The sequence below is a fragment of the Tauraco erythrolophus genome, chromosome 6 (genome assembly GCF_009769465.1).
Source record: "Tauraco erythrolophus isolate bTauEry1 chromosome 6, bTauEry1.pri, whole genome shotgun sequence".
Taxonomy (NCBI): Eukaryota; Metazoa; Chordata; class Aves; order Musophagiformes; family Musophagidae; genus Tauraco; species Tauraco erythrolophus.
The window spans coordinates 32,255,261-32,282,512 of record NC_141470.1 but is presented as its reverse complement, the minus strand read 5'-3'; the positions used below and the strand labels follow the sequence as shown (position 1 = coordinate 32,282,512).

The following is a 27,252-nucleotide window of genomic DNA, read 5'->3' as shown; positions in this document are numbered from 1 at the left end:
GCCGGTGGCGGAGCGCGCCGGAGGGGCGCCGGGCAGGTCGGTCTGTCAGCGGCCGCGCGTGGGGGGCCGGGGCCGCCCTGGGCCGGCTGCCGCCGCCGAACTCGGGGCGTCGCCCGCCGAGCCGGGCCGGGCCGGGCAGCGGCGGGGCCGCCAGGAGCCGGCCGGACCGGCAGCTTTGAGAGCGGCCGCGTCTGGTGCTTGTGCGAGCCCTGCGCCACCCGCCCGCGGGCCGGCCGAGGCGGGGCGGGGCCCCTGCCCGCTGCCCCGGCCGGGAGGGGCGGGGCGGACACGAGCTGGGCTGCGGCCGGTGGGGCTGCGCCGGCTCCGGGGAGCCGATGAGGCCGCGGGGTCGGGCCCCCCGGCTCTTGCTCCCAGCCTCACCGCCTCGAGGGGCCTCCCCGCCCTGGAAGCCTTTCTGCGAGCCGGCGGCGGAGACAGGCGCCTCGCCGGGGACCCCGTGGTGATTCGCCTGCGGCCGAGGGCGAGTGGGGACCCTGGCTGTGGCGAGGCGGCTCCCGCGCGGGGCGTTCGGTGTCGCCCCCGGGAAGGCAGCGGCCGCGGCCGGTTGCCGATTCGAGCGATAAAGTACGGCTGACCCAGGCCGCGCCGCGTTGGCCGCGGCTGATGGAGGCTCGCTGTCCTTTCTCTCCGGAGTTGAGCAAACGTAGCGAAGCCTGCGTGTACTTTACCTCTGCTGAACGCGGACGCGTGAAAATTACAGTTGTAACGCCTGTTGTTCTCAGTAAAGAAAGCCAAAGGAAGCAAGGAAGAACTACTTTAGACAGGCTATTTTAATATTAACAGCTTCGTTAGAGAAAATGTTTTGGTGAGTCCCTTTTCAAGTTAAACAAGTAAAAATTCAATTTGTGTCTGTTTAGGCATGGTTCATTTCTAGATTTCATTCATTCTAGTTAAGTTTCAAACTTGGGAGCGTTCATTTATTTAAAAATAGAAAATAAAGTTGTTTGGAAAGATATCCTGAATCCATTTTCTGATTCCTTGAGTTTTCAAAAGGGATTGTTTTGACAAACCGTGAGCTTTGAGGCCTGTTGGACACGGTCATTCAAGCTTTGATGCAACTCTTCTCTCAGTTACTCCTCCATGTCCTCAGTTTCTATCTGCTTCTCAGTAGCTGTTTTTTTGTTTGGTGAGTTTGTGGTGGTTTTCTTTACCAGTCTTTAAATAGGATTTTGTGGACTGGTGTTTTGGTGTTTTTTTTTTTTTCCTCCTTTAATATAATTAGAATTGTGATATGCTGCTATGAGAAAATCTCATTCTGATACTCCACGTTTGGATAAAAATACTCAACGTTTTTCTCTGTGATGGCCCTATCACTGAGAACATTTACCAACAGCAGCCTTAAAACAACAGTGTTTGTATTCTGTAGCCCAACCAAATTATAGCAAAAACTTTAAAAGTAAATGCAATGTAATGCCTATTTATTTTCATCTAATCTTACATTTAATTATATTTTGAATTAGATGTGCTTTGTTTTTAATTACAAATGTGGAAGAGAGCCATTCTGGTGAATACTACGTTGTCTTTCTTTTTCCAAGCAGTTTGCGTGCTCCCACTAGACTTGTTTAATTGGCGTTGCCTCTTAATAGCTCTTTAGTGTAAGCTGCATCCCTGCTGAAGTTAGTAAGCACTATGCACTAGTCTTGTAAGATATATATATATATTTATTTATAAGTAGAGAAACAGCTTCTGCCTCTCAGTAGGTATGAAAACAGTCTTAACTTCTTCTTTAAGTAAGTTGCCGTCTTCCAGGACTTCTGGCTTGCTGCTGCCAAAAGTGAGAGGCCTTGCTTTGTGATGTCCTCATTTGTACTTTTTTTTCAAGATCCCTCCATGCCTTAATTGATTGTACTAAAACAGCAGAAAAATAATGTTGTTTTCTTTTCCTGGATTGGCTTGCTTCCATTTTAGTGAGTAAAATCTAAAGAGAACTGACAAGTGCTAGAGATGCCACTTGGGATGAAAATGAGACCTGACACCCCATCCTTGAGGCAGTGGTTCATTCAATTACCTGTGTTTTGTGTAACTAAGCCAGTGATTTATCTAGGCCTACTCATTGTTTCTTAAAATTATGTTTTTTTTTCTGAAACTTACATAGTTGTGTCACCCTTCTTCCTCTTTCCCCTATATTGCTTTATCTTCCTTTGTTACGGAGTACATCATTTATTCGTGTTTGCATAGGAAAACATTAACATGTGACTTTTTTAGGGAAGCATGTATAAGCTGTTACAAGCATGTGGCATGTTTATGTATATTTAGCTGATACATAAAACCTATCACTAGAGGAAATGAATGTACATTAGTTCTTGAAGCTCAGCCGAAATACTGTTTTGTGTAGTTCTAGGGCATTACAATATTAAAGATATATCCAGATTTTAAATAATCAAGTATAACTCAGTCATCCTGCTTGAAGATTCCCCGTGAGCTTATCAGCAATCCAAACCCCAACAACTTGGAGCACTTGTCCTCTGCTGAGATAAAAACACACAAGCTGTACTCTGAGAAGGTGTGCAGTGCTTCTCATTTATTGCACAAGAAGGAATGGAGAACTGTTTCGGATGGTTAGTTTGTTACTGGCTTACTTCCGTGGCTGATGAACTCATCTGATAACGTGTAGATGCTCTTATTTTTATGCTGGAAAATCCCTATTATGAGCTCTTAGTAAAGATATGATACAGTTCGGTATCATGGTGTAGATAAAAAATAATTTATCTTTGGTTTGTGTCAACTTTAAAAATCAGGGTAGGGAGGGAGTGGAGAACTTGGTCATATAAGAACAAAGGCTTTTTACACATATTTTTCCTTTCAGCGTCTCAAGAAGAAAGATCCATTTTGTGTAGAAATAAGTGGTTTCCAGAGGACGGCCCCAATGACAGAACTGTCTGCACATTTACCCCAATTTCAGCATGGGCAGCTGACAGAAAACTTCCCTGATAACCACCTGAGCAACACCGTACGTAGCAAACAATTTTATTACTTGATAGCAGTTAAATCAGGATGAATAATGAATATGGATAAAAATATAGTTCAGAACTCTAGAAATCTGTTTGTTGGGAGTAGTTTTCTCTGTCTGGACTGCTGTGGTGATAAGCAGTGCCAAAAGAAATACTCTGTAAAATATCTGATGTTCTAAACTCATTTTTATATACAGTTAAGACTTGCTTCGATTTAAAGTAGTCTTGGAGTGACCAAGCCCTCAAGGAAAATAAGAACATTCGGTGGGAGGCTCCCATGTCAAACATTGACCTTTAGGGGATTTAGTGAGCTCTTTTGATCTAACCTGGCCGTGGTTTGCTTGATTCACACGTTCCTTAGTCACAGGGTTAACTTGAGTCTAGGCAGAGCCTGAAGCCTGGGGTTTGTTGTTGCTATTGGTAGAGAACCACTTCTGTGCAGGAAGAGCAGCACTTGTCATGTCTTACTCGTGAATAATTGTCAAGGTGCTCTCGGAGTTCTTGAGAGGGAGGGAGAACTCAAACCATAAAGTTTTATATGATTGTTTTGAAAGACCTAAATGCGTAATTGTTGCTAAAACTGTACTCGTGTACTGCATGTGTTTTGGTAAAACCAAGTTTAGATGATCTACTTGGGTGTGGTCCTCAGGCTCTTGGTTTTGTCATGCCCTGTTCTTTGTTCCTGCTATAGCTCTTGAATATCAGGTTTGTTTGTGACGCAGAAATGCTCTTGTGAGGCTGGGCCATTTGTAGCCATGTTTATGGCAGTGATTCAAGAGAATATATTGATCCCTGCTCTAAGTCTTCTAAGCAATCTAGCTGTTTAAGTAGAATTTTGAAAAATCCTTGACTTTATCTCAGATCAGCATCCTGCTGTTTCAGTAAAAATATAAAATATTTGAAAATATATTTTTAAATTAAGAAGTTGGTCTGACTTAAGACCTTACTGATTACAGAAACTGTTAATAAAAATAGAAAAGTGGAAACTTTCCTGCTGCATCCTTTGTGCTTTTACTTCAGAGAGAATGAAAAAAGTTTCTTTTCATCTTGGATGAGTGAGAGATTAACCTTTATTGAACATTTGTGCCAAATTAAAAAGGCAGAGCTCAGCAATAAACTGTGGGCTTACTATCCTTACAGATAACTTGGCGATGCTCCTTCCCAGCAATAGGGGACGGATGGTTCTATTTGATTCTCTCTGACAGACTGTACTGGTGAATAACTACTACTTGTGCTTTTTCTTTCCATGTTTAAGTGTAACTCTAGGTATAGTTTCAATGCTTAATTGTAATGGTATTTCTCTGCTACACACATCCGCTTTGTTTTTGTACACAAGTACAAAAATCCTTTCCTGCTGAAGTATATCTAGCTTCTGTGGCTAACAGTCAGCATGTGAAATCACCGAGTACTGTGATTTGCTTCTCTTCTTCCAGTCACACAGCAAGTGTTCAGCTCGGTCTTCAGTGTCTGTCGCTTTAGACGTAAGTGGTGTATGTGAGAACTAACGAAGTCTGTGCCCGCAGTCAGGCAAGGAGGTCTGCTGATGTATAAATCTGAAGTTAGGAAATAAAAAATTTTTATCACATATGCTAGTTTTTTATCTCTTGGTTCGGGGGCATTGCTCTGGGTTTGGTATTAACTATTTTCCTGATAGGAAAAATAAACAACTATCGTTTGCTTTTGATACTGTTTAATTCACCTGAAAGCGCGTAGTTCATAACTTACGTTTGCTTACGGTATTACAACAGGTGTTACTGACTTTTTAGCTTCAGAATTTTCACTTTTAACTATGTCTGAGGAAAGTGAAGAGTCTGTTCCTTTGCTTCCACTTCAGCAAGAGTCCCTGGCCTCTGCTCTGTTTAATACTGATCAGGTAGGATATGAGCGTACTTTGTTCTTTTAAGCAGTGGGGCACACGCGTGTCACGTTTAGCTACACTTTAGTAGCCTGAAAGGACAACTTTTTCACTAGTTTTAACAGCGAATGAGAGAGCAACTCTTGTAACTATTTTGATGCTATTCTGGCTTTCACGCACTATGTTTTTAATATGTAAAGGTATTTTGTGGTTGTATCTTTGTTCCTGACTGGTGGAGGGAATAAAATGGCACATACCGGTCCAATTTCTTCAATTTTTCTCTTTATGTTTGATTTTACAGGGTTTTTTTGTAGTGTTGTGCTAGTTAATCAAGCTTTTCCTTTGGCTGTTTTTGTGTTCACTTTGCAAACATGTAGATTTTTATTTTACTTTTTACATTTCTCTTCCTAAAATAGGGGTAGTGCTCCCTCATGCAGGACTGCTGTTACAGCAGAGAAAAAGCAACATATTCTGCAAGAGTGCAGAAACCTAAATACTAGGTCTATTTTACTTGAGAAGTGTTCCAAGTCTCTGATCATCTCCAGTCTAGTGTTACTTACGATCATCTTAGGCAGTTTATTTAGATGGGTAAGCTTGTTGTTGTCGTCTTGTAGACTGAGAGAAATGGAGTATTTTTACTGTTAAGGTGAAAAATGTTACATTTGAGCTATAATCTGTACAGAAAGATGTTCAATTACAGCCAGCATTTTGGAACAATTAGACATGATGTCTTTATTTGCATTCTCCCATATTCCTGATAATTATACATGAGGACTTTACGCAAGATGCCAAGTGATTTATAATGAATCTTTCGTTTACTAAGAAGTAATATCAAACTCAAAATCATTTTCAGGATGTACTTTAAGTTAATGATACTAAATACAAATCAAGGTTAAAACCTTAAATCTAAAAATCTGGTTGTCTGCTAGTTTTAATTGCTTAAGACAATTTTAGTTTATTTTTTTTCTCCCCTCATATTGAGTTTCCTTTTTGAAAAATAAAAGAGAGATTCTTAGAGGACAGTACTTGAAACCCTGCTGAGCTTGATTCTGAGGATATCACAAAAAAGGAGTCAACCTATTGACAAAAAGCATTTGGTGTGTATTGTTACTTTGTAATGTTTTGTAAAAGCAAATTTTTCATGAGTTGGGGAAATTGTAAAGCTTCAACCAAGGTTTTAGCAGTGTCACTGTTTGCAGTTCAAAGTCCAGGGACTTGCACTCTTAATCACTTAAGTGCTTTTGAAAACACCACTATGAGTTCCTGAGTATGTACTTTACATCTTATCTTTTCTGAGGGTGAGGCTGGGAAAATTCTCTATAAAGAATCTCCAAAATTACTATTGATCTATCAAAAAACTGCAGATACAAGTCAGTAGTTATGTTTGGAAATGCTATTAAGAACAGGTAATGAGACTTTGACATTGCATGTTTAAGGAAAAAACTACCTGCATAAGACTGCTTAAGCAGAAATTCATTAGGTTATTTTCAATGCCCCATCTTATATCTAGAGCAATTTTACTAAAACGGAATGTTTTTTTAAAGGTATTGCAGAAGGTATCTTCCTTCAGTTTATTGTGTGTTTTAATCTAAAGCTGCTTTAGTGCACTTGCTCAAACTGAACCATTTGTAAATTAAGTAATTTGAAGAAATTAGTTTCGTTTTAAGGAATAAAAAAATCTTTGTGTTACATCTCTTACGTTAAATGTCTTGAGCAGAGAGAATGGGAGCAGTACAGCATTGACTTTGGACATGGTAATACAGTAAAAAGAAAGAGTAGTCTGTATAAACTGTTGCATTTTAAAGCTTGTTTAGAGTGGCTAGTAAACATAAAATGGTTTTCTTTCTTTGTAGTCCAGAACAGGTGAAACGTAGCTCACTCTCCTGTTGTGTTCTCTGTACGTGCACACAACATATAAAAGGCTGAATGCCTCCTGCTGACGTGGCTTCTTGGAGAGGGGGAAAAAGGTTTGTTGCAGCAGGAGGAGTGCAGGCCTGATCATTTACTTGTAGGTGGTGTTTCCAGTTTGTGGTTTTGCTTGTGGTTAATCTTAATTCCATTGAAAGTTTACCTCTGTCCTTGTGTTTGAATTATATCCTTGATGTTTCATGTGGCAGCATCGGGAAGGCTAGGAGGCTCTTTCGTGTTTGTTGACAAGGGCGGTGGAATTTCTTCAATGTCAATAAAAGGATGTAGCAGTAGTATCCTCGGGAAAGGAAGGAAAGAATTTGCACGCTTAGTGCATCACGGTAGAACTTTGGGACTAAGTGTTGGTGTAAAGACTGAGAGTTACCTGAGTTTGATTACCATTTCTGTGTCGTTCTTCTTGCTAAGAATGTGGGAACACCATACCTCGTGAAACTTCATTTTAATATATATTCTAGTTAGTGTACTGCAGTGGAGTAACACAGTAAGGAAAGTATAAGTTTTCCTGGGACTTTCACGGAGTGAGACTCATAAGTGTCTGTTTGGCATTATTTCTAGGAACAGATATGGATAATTCTTATCAAGCTATGAGTAATCTACTGTTGTGCACCCCTGTATCAACTGTAGTTTGGACCAAGGGAAAAAGCTGGCTGTCTTTATTTAGCTTTTTTAATTCTCTTTAAAGGAAAGGTTACGTAGGGCTGTTAGATGCAACCAGCCCTACTTTCAGCTGTTGCTGTTTTTAGTGTAAATGCTTCTAACATAACCCTGTGCTCCCATTCTTTTGTTAACTATGTGATGCAATTAATTACTACTGTTTAAGTCCTTGGTGTGGCAAACATTCTTGACCGTAAATATTACCTTACATGTTTCCCTCTCAAGATCACCTTTAGCTTAGTGCACAAGAATATGATTGTGGATAGTTGCTGAGGAAACTTTTTTTTATGTACTGCAGAATGACAACAGCGAACGACGTCGCCATGATAATAGTGATCGCAGAAGAAATGACAATCCCGAGTCTGAGACCAACGGGCAGCCACAAAACAACATTCAGCAAGTGGTGGAACAAGACGAAGAAGAAGATGAGGAGCTGACACTGAAATACGGGGCAAAACATGTGATTATGTTATTTGTACCTGTCACGCTTTGCATGGTGGTCGTTGTTGCAACCATCAAGTCTGTCAGCTTTTATACACGCAAGGATGGACAGCTGTATGTATCAATTTTTTTCCCCTGTCTTTTCAATGGACTCACTTAGATAATTTTCTTTAATTTCAGGAGTCTAATTCAAGCAGCGAACTCCCTCTTGCTTCTCTTTCACCCTCCACTAGCATAGTTTTGTTTTATTCCTTCCAGAAACCAGACTCTATATTCATGGTACTGTTGGCAGTTGTTGTCTGTCTGGTGACCAGTTGGGATAGTGTCTTGGTTGTTACTGCTTGATTCAAATCCTAGTCTTCATTTTAATACTTCATCATGCCCTCTGGTATTTATGAAATAAACTCAATCCTGAGCCAGAGCCATTTCGTTTGTACTCTGCTAGAATACAAAGATTTTGGAAAAGGGAAAAAACTACACATTTAAATGCAGTAACATATATGCCAAGTTCTGGTTTGCCTATGCTGTTTGATAAAGAAATTCAAATGAAAGAGGAAGATAGCTTTATGATGTTCACTTCTGTTGCAGTTACAGAAACTTTCCTGGCAGGTTTCCTGTATATAATTTTTTTTCCCAAAATATTATTTTCAATGTCATTGAAAGCTGATTTGAGAGAAAAGAGACAAAGTAAGAACACTGAGCCTGTCAGAACCTGCAGCAGATTGATCTAAATGTTCCACTATAGAAACATTTAGACAAAATGATCCACAGTATGTTTGGCTTTGAAATGTTTGTATAATATAAGCATGTCATAAAGTGTTTCAATAAAACACAGAGTTCTTTTTCACTATCAAAGCTGTGGATCAAAGAATTATTTTTCTGGAGATTTTATTTATGGTGTTTTCTCTCCGCCTCCCTCCCTTTCCCCATAATGAAGTGTTTTTTTCTCCAAGTTGTTGTATTTCTTTAAGAAAAAGAGGGTTGAGCCCATACATTGTTTTGTTGAAATTACTGAGGAACCTTTTGTTGTAAATCCACTAGATGGTGTGCTTATAAAGGTCTAGCTGCAATAATAGTCTAATGATTCATAGCATGTGAGTAATTGTATCAAACAATGTGGAGTTCTGTTTTTTGTTTGTTTTACAAAGTAGAAAATAGTAGTAACCTAAGAATGTAGGAAAGGCAAGTGTTCTAAGGAAAATTTTTTTTTTTAATTAAAGTTTGCCTAATATGATACTATGTGGCCTTTCAGATTTTGCCTAAGCAGAAAACAGCTGTTGCTTTTATAGCTCTGAATTGAAAAATAACTGCAATTTCATTTGATGTTGGCTTCACATATTGGAAACATCTGTGCATTCAGTGGCATTTCAGTTGACTTTTTGTTGTTGTAGCATCTACACTCCTTTCACAGAAGAGACAGAGACAGTAGGACAGAGAGCCCTGAATTCAATTCTCAACGCCGCTATCATGATCAGTGTTATCATTGTCATGACCATACTCCTGGTTGTGCTTTACAAATACAGGTGCTACAAGGTGAGTATAAATATAATTGACTTGAGTAATCATGCTAGTTGTATTTGTTAGTACAGATTATCAAGAATGGAACAAAATGAAAGGTTATCAATGGTGAGTGAGCAAAAGTAACAGGATTGGCCATTCAGTTCACTGTTTTAATTTTGTGGCTTCTGTTCCTTTGACACGGCATGGAGGCAGAGACCCAGTCCTAACGCTGTTGGCTATTTTGTCTGTTAGAATTAGGGTGACATTGCTTCCTATACCTGTGAAATGTACCATGTGCTGAAATCTTCCTGTGGTCAAGAATTGGTCCTACAATTTGAAAGCTATTCAGGACTTCAGGGGCTTTTCAAGGGCTTCCCTTTCTCCACCCTGCCCCCAGTATTGTGCTGTAATGTGTGCATGGCTCTACCTGCCAGGTAACATCCTTATAGCAAACACAGAGACTCTAAGCCTCTTCTGTGAAAGACTTCAGTTATATAATGATGTAATCAAGGCAAGTCCAGGATTAGCATAAATAATTGCAATATCACCTGCCTGAGAGGAGTTGTTCTTGAAAATTCCTGGTTGTCTTTTGGTCTTAATGACCCATTTGGCAAGACTTGGCCTAGTAAAACTTCCTAGTGTGCAGCTGGAACCTTAAATCTGTTCCATAGTTGTAGACCTGGCTGTGGGATCCATGCACTGGCACAAAGCTTTGCTCCACTTTATTTTGTTTTCAAGAGGGGAAAATGTTTTTGGTCTTCAAGGCTGTGGGTGAAACCCCTTTACAAAGTATCTGTGGAGTGACTAGGGAAGGGGTTTCTGCCTGAATCTGCATACAGCTTGGAATAGTGTTTTTTAAACACTCTCTTTTGTCACAGTGTGATGTTAAATCTGAACTGATAAAGTTTTGGTTTTAAACTGTCAATTCTGTTCATTCCAATGAAGTCAAATAACTGATGTACTTCAGCTAGGTTCCTTGACAGCCAGTCGAGTCTCCTCAGTTGCTGAAGGCATCAACTAGTTTTTACTAAGTTTTTCACATTTCTGACATGCCTCTTGACCTTACAAAGCACTGCGTGTTCTCCTTACAAAAATAATCGTTGTACTAAAAAATTAGAATGGTTAGACAACATAAATTTCCTGTGGTTATATTTTATACTAATTAAAATAAATAATTAACTTATTTTTAGAATGGCTGACAGTATTTTTATGCTGCTGTACCAGAATGCTGCCCTGTCCATTGAATTCTAGTTTACATGCAGTTCTACATGTAGAATGTAGTATAGATTATGGGGAATGGAACTTATAATGAAAGAATGTTAGGCCTCCATCTGGTAGTGATAATTTGCTTATCTTCACAAGATTTTTATCTGAAAACTCCTTTGAAGAAAGAAAATCCTATTTACTGTTAGTTTCCTGTGTTTCTCATGTATGCGATAAGTCAAGCATGGTCCTGGTTCTAGCTCCTAAATCTGACCAGAACAGCATCTTCGAAGGTGGTTCTATTTGACTAGCTTTTCTTTTTAACGTATTTTATTATTCTCTGCATTCTTCAGTGTTTTATTCTGCCTAATCAGAATCTGGCTGCTGTAGCTCATTTTGATTTCACTGCATTCTGCAATCCTTAGTTTTTATTAAAGTTGTAGCAGGCAAGACCAACTCTGTACCGGCAATCAATTAGTGTTGAAGCTGTTGTCAAATGAAGAATGAAAATTCTTTAATTAGAAGGCAACAAACCTGTCATGCTACACTGCTAGGAGAACACTGGCCAAAACTTTCAAGAAATACTTCAGAAAAATCACTTGTATGAAAAGAGGCCAGTGATCTGGAAAATGCTATAACAAATTAAATGCATATTGAGAATGAAACAAACATCTGTGTGTAAAATGCCAACTTATGTCAACTCTTGAAACTACCTCCTTCGGTACTGTTGACAGTACTTATGCAAAGTGTGTGTAAACATTTGCTGGACCATGGCCTAGGTGTTTGACATTGTTAGCATTTTACTCTTTACTAGAATGAAAAATTAGTATTCACATTATTTTCTTAAGTGGTAAGAAATTTTAAGAGCTTGTATTACAAACAGAAGAATCATAGAATCATAGAATGGCATAGGCTGGAAGGGACCTTAGAGATCATCTAATCCAAGCTCCCTGTCATGGGCAGGGACGCCTCTCAACTAGGCCAGGCTACTCAAGGCTCTGTCCAACCTGGCCTTGAACACCTCCAGAGAGGGGGCATCCACAACTTCTCTGGGCAATTCATTCCAAAGTCTTACCACCCTCGTACTGAAGAATTTCTTCCTAAGATCTAATCTAAATCTGTTCTCCTTCAACTTAAACCCATTTCCCCTTGTCCTATCAGTGGACACTCTTGTAAAAAGTCCCTCCTCAGCCTTCCTGTAAGTTCCCTTCAGGTATTGGAAGGCAGCTATTAGGTCCCCCCGAAGTCTTCTCTTTTCAAGGCTGAACAATCCCAGCTCCCGCAACCTGTCCTCATAGCAGAGGTGCTCCAGCCCCTGGATCATCTTTGTGGCCCTCCTCTGAACATGCTCCAACAAATCTATGTCTCTCTTATGGTGGCGACACCAGAACTGGACACAGTATTCGAGGTGGCGTCTCACAAGAGCAGAGTAGAGGGGGAGAATCACCTCTCTCGACCTGCTGACCATGCTTCTCTTGATACATCCCAGGATGCGGTTGGCCTTGTGGGCCGCATGAGCGCACTGCTGGCTCATGTTGAGCTTCTCCTCTATAAACACCCCCAAATCCCTCTCTTCAGGGCTACTCTCCACCCACTCTGTGCCCAGTTTGTATTTGTGCCTAGGATTGGCCCGACCCAGGTGAAGGACCTTGCATTTTGACTTGTTGAAGCTCATGCAGTTAGCACTGGCCCATTTCTCAAGCCTATCAAGGTCCCTCTGGATGGCATCTCTTCCCTCAAGTGAGTCCATGGCACCACACAACTTGTTGTCATCGGCAAACTTACCGAGGGTACACTCAGTGCTGTCATCCATGTCGCTGACAAAGATGTTGAACAGCACTGGACCCAGAGCAGACCCCTGAGGGACACCGCTTGACACTGGTCTCCATGTAGACATTGCGCTGTTGACCACAACTCTTTGAGTGTGACCATCCAGCCAGTTCTTTATCCACCGAGTGGTCCATCTGTCAAATCCGTGTCTCTCCGTTTTAGAGACAAGGATGTCGTGTGGGACAGTGCCAAACGCCTTGCACAAGTCCAGGAAAGTGACATCCGTTGCTTTACCCACGTCAACCAGCGCTGTAGCTTTGTCGTAGAAGGCCACTAAATTAGTCAGGCACGACTTGCCCCTAGTGAAGCCATGTTGGCAATCACCAACCACTTGGTTATTTTTTATATGCCTTAGTACAGCTACCAGGAGAATCTGTTCCATGATTTTACCTGGCACAGAGGTAAGGCTGACTGGTCTGTAGTTTCCCGGGTTGTCCTTGGTCCCTTTTTTAAAGATGGGGGTTATGTTCGCCCTTTTCCAGTCTGTAGGAACCTCACCAGACTGCCAGGACCTTTCAAATATGATGACTAGTGGCCTAGCAACTTCAGCCACCAGTTCCTTCAGGACCCGTGGATGCCTCTCATCAGGTCCCATGGACTTGTGCACCTTCAGGTTCTTTAGATGTTCCCGCACCTGATCTGCTCCTATCCTGGGTGGTTCTTCACTCTCCCAGACCCAGCCAACATCCTCTGTGATTTGGGTGGTGTGGTTCGAGTGGTTGCCAGTGAAGACTGAGGCAAAAAAGTTGTTGAATATTTCAGCCTTCTCCACGTCCTCAGTAACCAGGTCACCTGTATCCTTCCGGAGAGGCCCCACATTCTCTCTTGTTTTTCTTTTTTCTCTCACATACCTATAAAATCCTTTTCTGTTATTTCTAATATCGCTGGCCAGATTCGGCTGTCAGGGCCTTAGCTTTTCTAACCTGGTCTCTGAGTACACGAGCAACTTCCTTGTAATCATCCCAGGTTACCAGTCCCGGCTTCCATGCTTTGTGTATTCCTCTGTTGTATTTGATTTTAGCCAGGAGCTCTTTGTTTATCCATATAGGTCTCCTTGTGTTTTTGCCTGAGAACACAGGTAAGAACTACAGATGAAAGTCGTGTTATTATTGAAAGACATGACACAGCTTGCTTTGCTATTTCTTAAAATGGTTTCAACTAGTTTTTCAGAGAAATAAAATAACTCTTGTTAGGTCACTGCTTAGATATATAGGTAGCTTTACAAGTTATTTGAAAGTTGGATTCTGTTTCAGGTACCCATCAGTTTTTATCTTTAGTATGTTTTTTCCCCCCTTTTGCTATGAGTGGTGACAGTTTGATGAACCGAGACAGATACTTTGACAGTTTTCCTGCAGCATCTTTACAGGTACCATGCTTATTACGTGTAGGAAATTCGTAAGTCTTTTTGAGAATATGCTAGCTAATACGAAAAGCAAATCTATTAGATGAGCAGGTTAAATGACAGGTTTTATTATGTTGAAGGTTAAATTTGAACCTGTTTTGGAAGAGGGACAGTGTGGAGGAGAATGAATGTTTCAAAAATCACTAAGAATTTTAAAAATGCTTATGAAAATTTAGTATTAGACTAAATGTACTCAATTACTAACTGTACTAACTAGATTCTTAATTTGCTGGAAGGTCCTGGTTGCCTCAGATTCTTTTAGTCTGTGTGCGTATAGGCTTGAATTTTAAACTCACTTTTGCAAAATATTTTAAGAACTGTAATGTAAGATGCATTCTACTGCCCATCTTTCAGAAGAAGAGTAATAGGTAACGCACATTCTAAACAGTTTCTGAATATTTTGATCTGGTGTACATATATAGCTAATTTAACCAGTTAATTTTCCACAGAGCGTGTCTATTTGAAGCAGAATTTCTTATGCGTCTTGAATTGCTAGATTATTGCTTCTGACTGGTTATCTACTTGCAATGTTGGGTCTGGTTTTATATATAAGATTCTGTGCTGGGAATTTGGCAAATGTATGTTTCATTCTCATTTCAGATATTACCAAAGTTACAGGGCTCTTCGATCTTGATTTTTAATTTCGCACAGTAATACACAAGAATGGTATGCACTTTCATCAGTGCAAAGTCTGAGGGCCTGTCACTTCCAAGTTTAAATCTGTGCATGTCACAGCTAAGTAAAACCCTGAACTGTTTTTTGTTAAATTGTTGGCCATGTGTATCTGCTGTCATATCAAAATTAGGGATTATATATATAGATGATTGATAAAGAATATAGAAATCCTTAGTCATTCATCGACGACATGCTAATTCTGAATTCCTGCAGCTGAGCACTGAAGGTTTTTCTATGTTCCATCATTTAATTTTATAACTGTATTCTGAGAATGATTTGGAATCAGAGCAAGCTGTTTCACTGCAGAAAAATGAATCATGTTTTCCATCTGTGTTAATGCTGGATACTTCTGCTATGTTACAATGCCACTGTTACCAAAATGGCCTAAAAAAATAAACCCTGTAAATTTCATTGTATAGAACCTCTACTGAAAGACCACACAGCACTTAAAATTTGTAAGTGTAAATTAGAATACAATAATGTGTATAGACTTAATATGAATTTAGCAACAACCAAAGAGAGATCTGAATATAATTTTCTTGCTTTAATCAAAGGGGAAAATAACCTTAAAAGCATTTTTAAAGTAGATATTGACTTTAAAATACCAAATCTAAAAAAAATCTCTATTGATATCTCTTTTTCCCAGGTGATCCATGGCTGGCTTATAATTTCTTCTCTTTTGCTGCTTTTCTTTTTCTCATTCATCTACCTGGGTAAGTGAACTAAAGCGTTAATATGCTATTTTTCATGTATCACTTTCTTTGTGTATGTATTTATTTTAGAACTAGCCCTTGAATCTTAAACAAGAACGACAGAGAGTAAGCTATTGGAATAAAATTTTGGGGTTTATATAGATTCTTAGATTACACATAAAAGAGATATTTATGGGTTTATAGTGCATCTGATATTGTACAGGATCTGTGCAACACACATGTATCACCAGAGTAAGCAGTCTTCCACAGGATAGCTTATTCTGTTAGTATATCTTCTGATAACTTAGTATTTCATAGCCATATCACTCAAGGGCAGTTGTTTACACCATGGCTTTGGTGTTGGGCTGTATATGCCAAGGCTGTTTGCATGGGATTGGCTGGAAAGAATCTGCTCTCACCAAAATATATTCAGCGTTTTTCTTTTCAAATTCAGAAGCATGCCTTTATCCAGACATCAGGAAAAGTTGTACATAATACTCAGTATTCTCTAAAATGAGCAACCTGACCAGGGTTTGTAAATGGAGATATGCCATGAAATTATTACAGTTTGTGTATTTTTGTACCACCTGATGACAGATACGCTTTTCTTTGAAGAAGCTTATTTAATTTGTTCTCTAAGGAGAGAAAATGATGTTTCTTCAGTCACTAATTTTTGCCAAAAGTGATCTGTGATGCCTTTTTTTGACTGTATTTTCTTTAACCTTGGTAACGACTTGTGAAATACAAGGCAATGTGTGCTGCACAAGTGCAGTGCAGGCTGGGCGGAAAGAAGTTGCCTGGCTCACTTCCTTTGGGTTTGGGTTGGAGCTGACATTTCTCCATGAGCACGTGTGAACAGAGGGACTGAAGGTTTTCCTGACACTCTCCTTTCCTTCACCTGTCCCTTCTGCCTCACAGCAGTGCTGGCTTCCTTTTGCAGAGGTCCAGTGAGTGCGGAGGGAGTTTGTAGACCAGTTATATGTGGTGGCAGTAAGTGGCATCCTGTTAACACTGTACATCTCAAAGGCCCGCTAACAACTTGGGAAGACAAATTTCCTGGAGGAAAGTATCATGCAAATTATAAGGTTCTTAGTGGCTTGATGAGTTCCTAGCAGCAGAATCTGCAAACAGCCTTTGCAACTGTTTCTTCCCTGGGTTAGTGGAAATCACCCGCGACTTGGTGACAACATGTTTGTCTATTTTGGTGTATTAGTTTTTCAGGGTCTTAATTAGTTTATAGTGTTTGGTGTGATGGAGTGGGATGGTTCATCTAGAAAGAGCTTTTTACTTTAGTGTTTGTGGCGAAGAACAAAATAGAATAACCATGTATATCTTTCTTAGAAGTTAGCGAAGTGTTTCCATTCCACAGGCAGTAAGTGAGTAGAAAGAGATCTGTTTGCATGACTTTAAAGATCCATTATAGCCTTACAAGTTCTTACTCTTTTGACTTTTAGAAATCATGAGCACAATCAAAATGACTGGTAATGTCCTTTCCTGTCAATTTCTGCTTTGATTGAGAAGGAAATAGAATATTAATGAAAATTTTCAGAAAGATGAAAGGGTTGGTGTGAAGCAAACACTCAAAGTAATTCCCTTTGTGCATAATAGTTAAGTACTAATTGGAGATAGAATTTTACATTTGTGCCACTACATTAAATATGAAATTAAAAAAAAAAATATTCTGAAGCTTGCGTCTGTAACTTGTTTCCCTTGTTTTAAGCAAATGCAATCCATATTCCTTTCCTTTGTTGTTTTGTGGTTTTTTTTTTTTAGTGAGGTTTTTAAGACATATAACGTTGCCATGGACTACATTACGGTGGCACTCATGATCTGGAACTTCGGTGTTGTGGGAATGATTTGTATTCATTGGAAGGGTCCACTTCGGCTCCAGCAGGCATATCTCATTATGATAAGCGCTCTCATGGCCTTGGTGTTCATTAAGTACCTTCCTGAATGGACTGCGTGGCTTATCCTGGCTGTCATTTCAGTATATGGTAAGGTCTGGTGCGAGGCATAGTACAGATATCATGGTGGAAATTTCTTCTGTTCCCTAACTTGTCGTTTTCCGTTTGTCTGTCTAGACCTTAAAAAAAATAAATAGGAGGATATTACCCAAAGTACTGAGTGAGGTGATTACAGGCTTCAGAAATAAGATTGTGATCTAAACCGAGATCAGTCCCCTGCAGCTAAAGGCTTTGTGTGACTGTATGATGCTGTCTTCCTTCACGTTTTCTGGACTTTCTAGATTATTTTGGGAGGAGAATTGAAGTAATTCAAGAGAGGAGGAGAAGAGAGACCTATGTTGCAATTTTGATCTCTTCTATGAAGGTGGAGAACTTTCGATTTCTCGTTTTCCTCAGGAATCTTTGAAAACTATTGTATGTTTAGAATTTAGGAGCTTGTTGTTTGAGTGCAGTCCCATACAGGTATAGATCTGTCCAATCTACAGATTGCCCAAATTTGTGGACATAGAAACAGCACTCTGATCCAAGCCTAATAATATAATAAGAAGGAAGTGAGGAAGGATTAAAGGCAGTTTCATTGTTCAAAGTCATTTTACATGTAGAGGGATATGGGTGTGAGATCTGTGTCCTTGATTTTTTTAAATAAAAAGAAAATGAATTTGCATTATCGCATATTGAACTTTTTCAGAATGATGACTGAGAGATACTTAGATGTAGTTTTTTCATAAAGCTTTAGAGGGCACTGGACCCCTTTGGTAAGATCACTTTAAATTTCGTATACTGATTTAGTTCCCAGGCAGGACTAAAATCCAATTACTTAGATATAATTAAACCATTACAGCTAAGAGTATCCGTAAAGATGTGCTCATAACTTGAATTTTTTTGGAAGCACGTAAGTGTGATGAATGTGTACTCTGAAAGTCACTGATAATGATAAAGACTGAGAATCCATCCAGTTGTAGAAGTGCAGAGGTTAATAAGATATGATTAGCTCTGGTAGGTCAGTGTACTCCTTAGGTGTCCCCTTCCTTCAGAGGAAGGAAGAATGTCCCTCGTGTGTATGCTCTTGGATCTTAAGAAAACCTTCCCATCCTTCCTCCCCACTTCCTCTCTTCGTATGCCTGGAACAAATCTCAGTATTCCAAGCATTCAGCCTTCGTTCAGTGATTACAAAAGAAAATTACCGTTCAGATCATATTCCAAGGCTGTAACTTGGTTGTTTTGAGTAAAAGAGAGGTAAGTTTCAAAGCCTGTGACCCCATGCTAAGAATTCTTTACTTGAGTGAAACCAGCAATGGTGCTAGGGCAGTTAGCTCAGGTGCAGAGGGCTGCTCTGTGCAGCATACAGCTCCTGGCAAGGAAGCTGCCCCTTTCAGTGTCAGATTTTGTTTCAAATTAATCTAAAGACATATAGTAAGTGGAAGACTGCAAAAGATAGTAGCAAGGTTAATATGTAAATGTTACATATTACATACAAAAAAACCCACATTTTTCTCTGGTTTAATGTGATGCTTGTCAGCTGGAATTCTGTCCAAATATGCAAGACAAGGGAAAAGTAGCTGAGGTTGTTTGTGGAGTTACAGATTTCATTAACAAACAGTCAACATTCAGGTGAGAAAACAAATGGTGCATTTGATAGATCAGTTTTTCTTAATGCTATGCTCTGAGCTGTGTGAGTAACTTGTACAGTCATCCTATTTTGTAAACGATTGCTTTTCAGTTAATTTTTACTGGTTCACCCAGTTTTATATACTGTCCCATGAACAGGAATTGAAGGAAGCAACGAACACCTTTTATTTTTTTATGCTGAATATTCTTTGAACACCTCTCAAATCTATGCAAACACAGCATTTTTCACAATGCTTAATAAACCTGTTTTTTTTCTCTTCACATGCGCATTCACTTTTTTTCCCTCTTTAAGTGTGAATAAATCGGCAGCCCTACCTGTCTTGTAGAAGTTATGTAAGCCTCACTTACCTGTTGTTTTAAAATTTGCTTTAGTATTAAACTTGGGTTAACAAAAGTTTTGATAATAGAAAGCCAGCTTGAGTATTTCCAAGATGTTAGTTGAATAGTAGCTTTTGTGAATTAGTTGCCTTCAACTTGCAAATCAACATACAGACACAGATACATTGCAGTTGCATAATATCTTAAGTGAGGAACATCACTTTTTTTTTTTTTTTAATTTGTATACATATTACAGTAATACGTAAGATAGACTGTATAACTGAGTATATTAAAAAGTATTCCAGTAGGATACTGACTTGTAGCCAATGGCTCTCTTGGAAGTCTGTGTTCAGGCTAGCATTTTATCGTACTACCAGTCTTTGCAAGTGTTATAGAAAAACCTTTTTAAAATATATCTGCAGTGATGTAAGATCTGTTTGCTTTTCCTTCCAGATTTGGTTGCTGTCCTATGTCCTAAAGGTCCTCTTCGTATGCTAGTTGAAACAGCTCAAGAGAGAAATGAAACGCTCTTCCCAGCACTTATTTACTCCTGTAAGTATATTTATTAATACTTACAGTCACCTGCTCAGCTGAAGTGATTATTCTCATTTTTCTCTGGTTTAATGTGATGCTTGTCAGCTGGAATTCTTAATCTGTTTACTTGGACCTCAGTATTCCTTTCCGTGTTGACTCAAAAATGTAGAACATGATCTGGCTAAGATTTTTCTAGATAAAAACCAGCATGTTTTGTTACAAAATACGAACAGGAAAATGGTAACACACCTTGTTTTGGCCAAAGTAGTATATGTCCTTAGGCTGCGAATCAAGCCTATTGGCAGTACTTGTTTTAGAAAATATTTACCAATTTTCAGTGCTTAAATAACCGGTATTCTGCTGGAAGGAAAGGGAGAAATTGCCAGGAAGACTTTGTTTACAGAGCTATTTTCTTCAGGGTTTATCTTTTTGTGATATGTTTTCTCCCTGCAGTTGTGAAAAATAACCTACTGAATGCAAATTGCTATTGTGACCTGTGTATCGATTAGTACATAATTCCACTGTTTCTGAAGTTCTGTGTTGCTAGTCATAATCATATGGATAAACAGTGAAACAGGTTAATCATAAATCATTATGCCTGTAAAGCAGGAAGTGTGTTGTAGACTGACTGGCTACTTCAGCCACAAGATTACAGAGGAGAAAGAGGAGAGGTTTCTTTATCTGTCACTCTTGCTGTGTTTTACTGCTACTACTCATAGCTGCCTGTTGTTCTGTTTTGTGGGAGGAAAGGTTAATACTGAGAAACCACAAACTTGAATTAAAATACACTGTTTAAGTGTGACAACATTTCGTTACCTCCAGGTTGAAGAATTCTTTGTGATAGTGGGGACAGAGAACAATTAACTTTGATGCAGATACTGCCTCTGAATTGTACCAGTCTTAGTAGACCTTTTTACTGCAGATAACTGATTAATGGAAAAAAGCAAAGAAATAGTTGATTCAGATTTTCAGAGTGGGCCTTATATATAGAAGTAATTTCTCTGGCAACAGCTGTTGAAATTTTTTTCCACATCTAGCATGAGTAAAACTTTTATTCACCAGATTCTGTAAATACATGTTGTAGCTGGTACTGGCTGTGTTCCAGATATTACTGCTTTAATGAGAGTAAAATTGCCTGTTGCAAAAGATAGTTGTATCCAAAAAAAAAAAAGGATTGATGCCAACACTATCTCAGAATTGCATACATCTAAGGATGGGATTAGCTATGTTGCTGTTTTGTTTTTTTTCATAGCAACAATGATATGGCTAGTGAACATGGCTGAGAAAGATCCAGAAGCCCAACGGAAACCTTCCAAGAACTCCACTTGTGATAAAAAAGGTGAGTTTTTCTTTGACAAGCCTCTATAGTTGTCATTTTATTGAAATACATGCTTATGGAGACTTGTTTTTTAGCTTTTCAAGTGTCCTGGTTACTGTAGAAGAGTGAAAGCATGAAGACCTTATTAGGAATGATGAATCTGTCAAGACTTCAAAAATTGCTCCCTTGTTGTGCGTTCATTTTTGTGAGATCCAGGATGCTGGTGGTGAAATGACTCTCAATAGACAACTATTGACAGCTCAATTGCTTGTCAAATTGGCATAATATAGTATAATGCTAACTCATTTATATTTGTATTAAACAGAAAGGTGTCTAGCTCTCTTCGCTATGCAGCTAGTGTTTAAAAACATTGGGTTTGTTTGTTTACGTATATTATTAAAGCAGAGCAGAGTTTCTGAAATTAACATGCTTGAAGGGGTGTGTATATATATGTAACTTTCAGTAAAGTTTTCTATTTTACTGGATAATTAAGCTGTCGATAGTGACTAAAGAAGCTAATTAAAGATTAGATTAGATTAGATGATTAGATATTCCTTAAACTGTGATTTTTAAATTAGGTCACCACAAAACTTCCATTCTGTTACATTGAAGTACTCCTGAATACTAGAACTTGAGTTCAGCAGGTCGGTGCTATGACTGCAGAGTGCACATTGACTCCCAGTTGTTTAAAGAAGTATTAAAATCTTAAGGGAGAATGTCTTGTATTGGTGTGTGCCAATGTTAGATGTTGCTAAATATTATGGAATAGCTCTTTTTAACTCATTTGTCTATGATCTTAGATGTGGAGAGATTGTCATGTTCTAGAAGGCACGTTTTTGAAGTAGATCTTAAATGCCTTTCTTCCTTTGAGCTCCGGCAAACCAGACTCAGAATGAAGATGCTGAAGCAGATGATGGTGGCTTTAGTCAGGAATGGCAGCAACAAAGGGACAATAGAATAGGACCCATTGAATCAACGCCTGAGTCACGCGCTGCTGTTCAGGCCCTACCCAGTAACTCTCAAACCAGTGAAGACCCCGAAGAACGTGAGTATGGAGTACTGTGTCTGAAAGACTTAGTAAATCTGGAATTGGTTAGTCTTAGCCTTACTCATCATGGCTGCTCAGATATACTATGCTGTGAGCTAATAGATATCAGATATAGATATCAGGAAGAATTTCTTTACAGAGAGGGTTGTGAAGTATTGGAACAGGCTGCCCAGGGAGGTGGTGGAGTCCCCATCCCTGGAGGTGTTTAAAACCGTGTAGATTTGGTGTTGAGCAATAGGGTTTAGGGACCCTGACAGTGCAGGGGGAATAGTTGGACTCGATGATCTTGAAGGTCTCTTCCAACCAGACGATTCTATGATTCTATGAATAGCAAGCTGAAGAGCTGCGCTTGCTCATCATCAATACTGACGTGCCTCATAGAAATAGATGGAGTTGCTTTTTGGTAGCTTTTGGTTTTGGAGCAGGAGTGAGTAATATTGGCCAAGCCGATCTTCAGTTTGATAAACAGACTCAAAGCTTTAATAGCACAAGCTGCTTTCAGACCATTAAACAGTCAGTTGCATTAGCTTCTGTCTTTCACAGTGTTCTGTGTATCACCTCTTCTAGATTTTAGGCCTTTTAAGTGCAGTCATTAACTTTTTTTGCCTCAAGATTAAACTGCTGTAATCCACTGCACAAAGCAATGTTTAAAACCTAATTGGAGGCTGAAATGAGTGCAGAACACCATGGGCTTGCTTATTTTTCTCCAGCATCTTGCTGAGGTACAGTATCTTTGGAAAGCACATGACATCAATACTCAGATATCTGTTTTAACAGACTCGTGATTTCCAGTTGGAGTTTAAGCTGGTATTAGATTGGCAAAGTTCTAAATAAATTACGGTCTGCCTGTCTAATAAACAGCTCTCCTCATGTGATGCTGCCCTATTTAGCAGGTGCAACTGCTTTCTCTGATTCTTAGATGCTCCTCTATTTAAAAATAGACTCCTACTTTAAGAACAATTTCAGAATTTACTTTGTCTCCATAATTCCAAATTCAGAGTGTTGCAAATCCATTTTAATTTCTAGAGCTCAGAAAAATAGGATGAAAAAAATTTTAGAAGTTGGGCTATTTTAGTTAATTAGCTGGTTAACTAAAACTCTCGTCTGGCCAGATGAATAATTTTCTCTTTTGTGTATACCTGCAGCGAATAGTAATAATAGATGTAATAATAGTAATAATACAAGGCCAAGTGCAAGGTCCTGCATGTGGGTCGGGGCAATCCCATGCACAAGTACAGGCTGGGCGGAGAATGGATTGAGAGCAGCCCTGAGGAAAAGGACTTGGGAGTGCTGGTGGATGAGAAGCTCAACATGAGCCAGCAATGTGCGCTGGCAGCCCAGAAAGCCAACCGTATCCTGGGCTGTATCAAAAGGAGCGTGGCCAGCAGGTTGAGGGAAGTGATTCTGCCCCTCTGCGCTGCTCTCGTGAGACCCCACCTGGAATACTGTGTTCTGCTCTGGAGTCTCCAACACAAGAAGGACATGGAGCTACTGGAACGAGTCCAGAGGAGGGCCACGAAGATGATCAGAGGGCTGGAGCACCTCTGCTATGAAGACAGGCTGAGAGAGTTGGGGCTGTTCAGCCTGAAGAAGAGAAGGCTCCGGGGTGATCTTATCGCAGCTTTCCAGTACCTAAAGGGGGCCTACAGGAAAGCTGGAGAGGGACTTTTGTCAAGGGTGTGTAGTGATAGGACAAGGGGCAATGGATTTAAACTGAAAGAGGGCAGATTTAGGTTAGATATAAGAAAGAAATTCTTTACATTGAGGGTGGTGAGGTACTGGAACAGGTTGCCCAGAGAAGTTGTGGATGCCCCATCCCTGGAGGTATTCAAGGCCAGGTTGGATGAGGCTTTGGGCAGCCTGGTGTAGTGGAGGATTTCCCTGCCCATGGCAGGGGGGTTGGAACTAGATGATCTTTGAGGTCCCTTCCAACCCAAACCATTCGATGATTCTATGATTCTGTGTGCAGTTACCCAGTCAGACTAGTCAGCCAGCATTAGCTTGCCAGAAATTTGGAGCAGATGATTAGAAATTTGGAGAGTTTGCTTGTGTGGAAAGAGTTATCTAACAGTTGACTTCACTTACTGTTCTGTCACACTGAAAGCAAGCAAGCAAGTTTTGTTTCAGCAGTTAAAGAGTGTTTTAGTGCTTAAGAGTTTCTCGTGAATGCGCTGTTCTAAACCACATATTGGAGGCCTGCTGAAGAGAGTTAGGGTTGCCTTTTTTTTCTTTTTTCTTTTATCTCTCTTCCCCCCCATCAAAGATCAACAAGGCATACACCTCTGTTTTGATGCTGTGAGTTCCTCTTAGAACTCTAAAGTGAGTTTTGGGCTGGTCTGTTATCAGGTGACAAAGTAAATGATAGCCCAAATGAAAACAGCTGGTGACCTGATGTTGGCCTCTGACTTAATATCTTGGACTAAAAGCTCAGAAAGTGAACTGGCATTCAGGAAATCTTTGTTATTTTGTTTGCAAAAATAATTGAGTGTTATGCTCCCAGAGTTGTTGCTAAGATGGTAATTAACTATTTAAAAGAATAAGACGTTAATGCATGACATTTTTCCTAAACCTCACATCTTGGACTAAATATGTCAATTTTTTTGCTTTTGTGATACGTTCTGTAATTACACGCAAGTGCTTTTTAGAACTACCTTAGTAAGAATTCTGAAGGCAGACTGGGAGGGCAGTGGAATATTTTGCTGGGTATAGGTTTCCAACTGGCAAATAAAACATCATCTGCAAGTGACTTATTTGTTTTCCCCCTCCCTCGGCCAGCTTAAAGGAATAGTACTTCAATATTCTGTTGAATATGACATGACAACCAAAAGTGCACATGCCCCCCAACAGATATAATGACAAATATCTGAGTTTGTATATACTGCATTTGCATATTCAGGAGACTAGGAATACAGAAAAATTCTAATTAGAGGATGAATTACTTGAGTGGTGTAATGCTCCTAAGCCATCTTGTTTTGCAAGAGTTTATCCCTTGATTGAGGAGTGGTACTAGTTTTGAAGATAAAATGTTCTTATTAACAAGTCTTATTGATACTTAATGTAAATCTGTATTATTCTCTGACAGTTGCTGGTATGTAATATTAGTAGACTGTCTGGTATTTAATGCTGCCATATATTCACTTTTGCAGGAGGAGTAAAGCTAGGTTTAGGAGACTTCATTTTCTACAGTGTGCTTGTTGGCAAAGCCTCTGCAACAGCAAGCGGGGACTGGAATACAACTTTGGCATGTTTTGTAGCCATATTAATTGTGAGTATAATGTAATATGATAATAGGGATAGTATCTATTGTTCTTTGGGGACAATGTCATAACTGCTGTATTTTTTCTTTGAAATTTGTTTATTTGGTGGCCTGACTGAAAACTGATGAGGGCTTCAGCTGTGATTTTCGTTGGCTGTACATCCATCACTTAGGCCTTTAGTTTAGGAACGCATTAACTATATCATGTATTTCTGTGGGGTTAGTGTTTTTATATATAATCCTTTGCTTGTCAGAGTTCCCTAATTTCTCCCTATGTGTGTGTGTGTGTGTTTGTTTTCTTCCCCTCAGGGTCTGTGCCTTACACTCCTGCTTCTTGCCATCTTTAAGAAGGCCTTACCAGCGCTTCCAATCTCCATAACCTTTGGGCTAGTTTTTTACTTTGCTACAGACAACTTGGTGCAACCATTTATGGACCAGCTAGCATTCCATCAGTTTTATATCTAGCACACTTGATGCTGGTATTCTGTGGATATTTGTAGCAAATCTGGGAGGAGGAAAAATGTTTTTCCCTAAGTTCTCAAGCGAGACTGAAGTTTAATACTGAAGATTCCAAGCCTGAAGCATTACAAATTCCTCCGGTAGTTTGGTGGTTGTTCTTTCTCCTGAGACAACTGCTGCACTGGGCGCCATACGAATTTTCCTGTGTGAAAGTGGCTTCTTCCTGGTGGCCGGTCTAAACCAGGTGCTATTATATCAGAGGTAATCTGATATACATATCTCTGGTAAGGACCACCTGTGTGAAATTGCTAATGCTTCCACCAGCAATGTGATCTCTTACCACAGGTTGATTGTTTTCACAGCATTAAGGGTGCTCAGGACTTCCTTGATGTTAACAGAGGAAGCTAACAAATCACATGGAACTTGTCCCTGTAACCGCTTGAAAAGAGGGAGAACCTAATTCAGACTTCTTCAACAGTGACTTTTTGACAGCAGACTCCTGACTCTGCTTTATGTAATGAGAAAGGACTGTAGCAATTCGACAAAGGGAGAAAGTACCGTCACTCTGAATGCTCCACCACTTCATAGCCTCTGTGCCTGAGTGTGCTTGGTTTAGTAAATTTAAAAGCTTTTTTTTTTCCCCCCACACTGGAACTAGAACCTCTTCTCAGTTTTAATACTTTATATCCTCAAGCATGGAGCACACCTTCTGTACACCTGCTCCAGTGTATGTAGCTACTTAGACTTGGACTGAATTATTTGGCATTAGTGGATCATAAGGTCCTCATTTGGATCTTAGATTCTAAAAGGTGAATAAACTACATTAAAAAGCAATTTCAGGACTTACTCTTCGTGCTCTTGCAAATCATGTTGCTAGAACATGGTTTCAAACCCTGTGTTTTGAGAACAGTCACTAACAGCACAGACTGCATTGTTGATATGTTTCTTTTATTGAAGTTCCTATTAAATAAGTAGACATTTGCAACAATCCCCGATGGAGATTACTTGCCAGATCTAGAGGCCAAAGTGTTAGTCTACGTCTAGTAGCATGTTAATGCATCACTGAAATTTTTCTCTTCAAAAATGTGGTTTACAGTTCTGTTGACCTGAAGTATTGGTCACTTGGCCGTCTAATACATCAGGCTGGCCAGGAATATTTTTTTTCATGCAGTATCTTTATTGGTGAAGATACTTAAGTTAGGTGAGACATTACTTAATGTTACCAAGGAGCAAAATTTGTGGCCCTCTTCACTTCAATTACCTCTCCTGTAAGGAGCAGAAGACTGGAGAAATGAAAGACAACGCAAAATCACTGAAAAGAAGATACGAGATCTTGAACTTCTTACAAGAAAAATAATCGATTCTAACCTTAAAACCGGTAAATTCTGTTTTCTTCATTTGAAAGAGCTCATTCATAAATATTTGCTTGGAAGTGAGACTTGTGTGTGATGAAGTTGTTTTTGCTGTAGACTCTTACAAGTCTTTCTGAGGGGAGGCATAGGGAGTGGATACCATTGACGGGCATTCCATTTTCCTTGCGTCTTGATACTGGAGTCCTTGTCAAGTAGAACAA

The 27,252-nt window shown here is 39.6% G+C and overlaps 1 protein-coding gene across 1 annotated transcript; it reads left to right on the top strand.

The window, feature by feature from the left end:
• On the top strand, positions 1-27,252 carry PSEN1 (presenilin 1). Its single transcript, XM_086613319.1, has 12 exons — positions 1-36; positions 2,828-2,971; positions 4,807-4,845; positions 7,709-7,965; positions 9,243-9,384; positions 15,108-15,178; positions 16,927-17,147; positions 19,518-19,616; positions 20,851-20,937; positions 21,788-21,961; positions 25,111-25,229; positions 25,530-27,252. Exons 2-12 carry the CDS (start codon positions 2,888-2,890, stop codon positions 25,683-25,685), a joined length of 1,449 nt encoding a protein of 482 aa, XP_086469445.1. The 5' UTR covers positions 1-36; positions 2,828-2,887; the 3' UTR covers positions 25,686-27,252.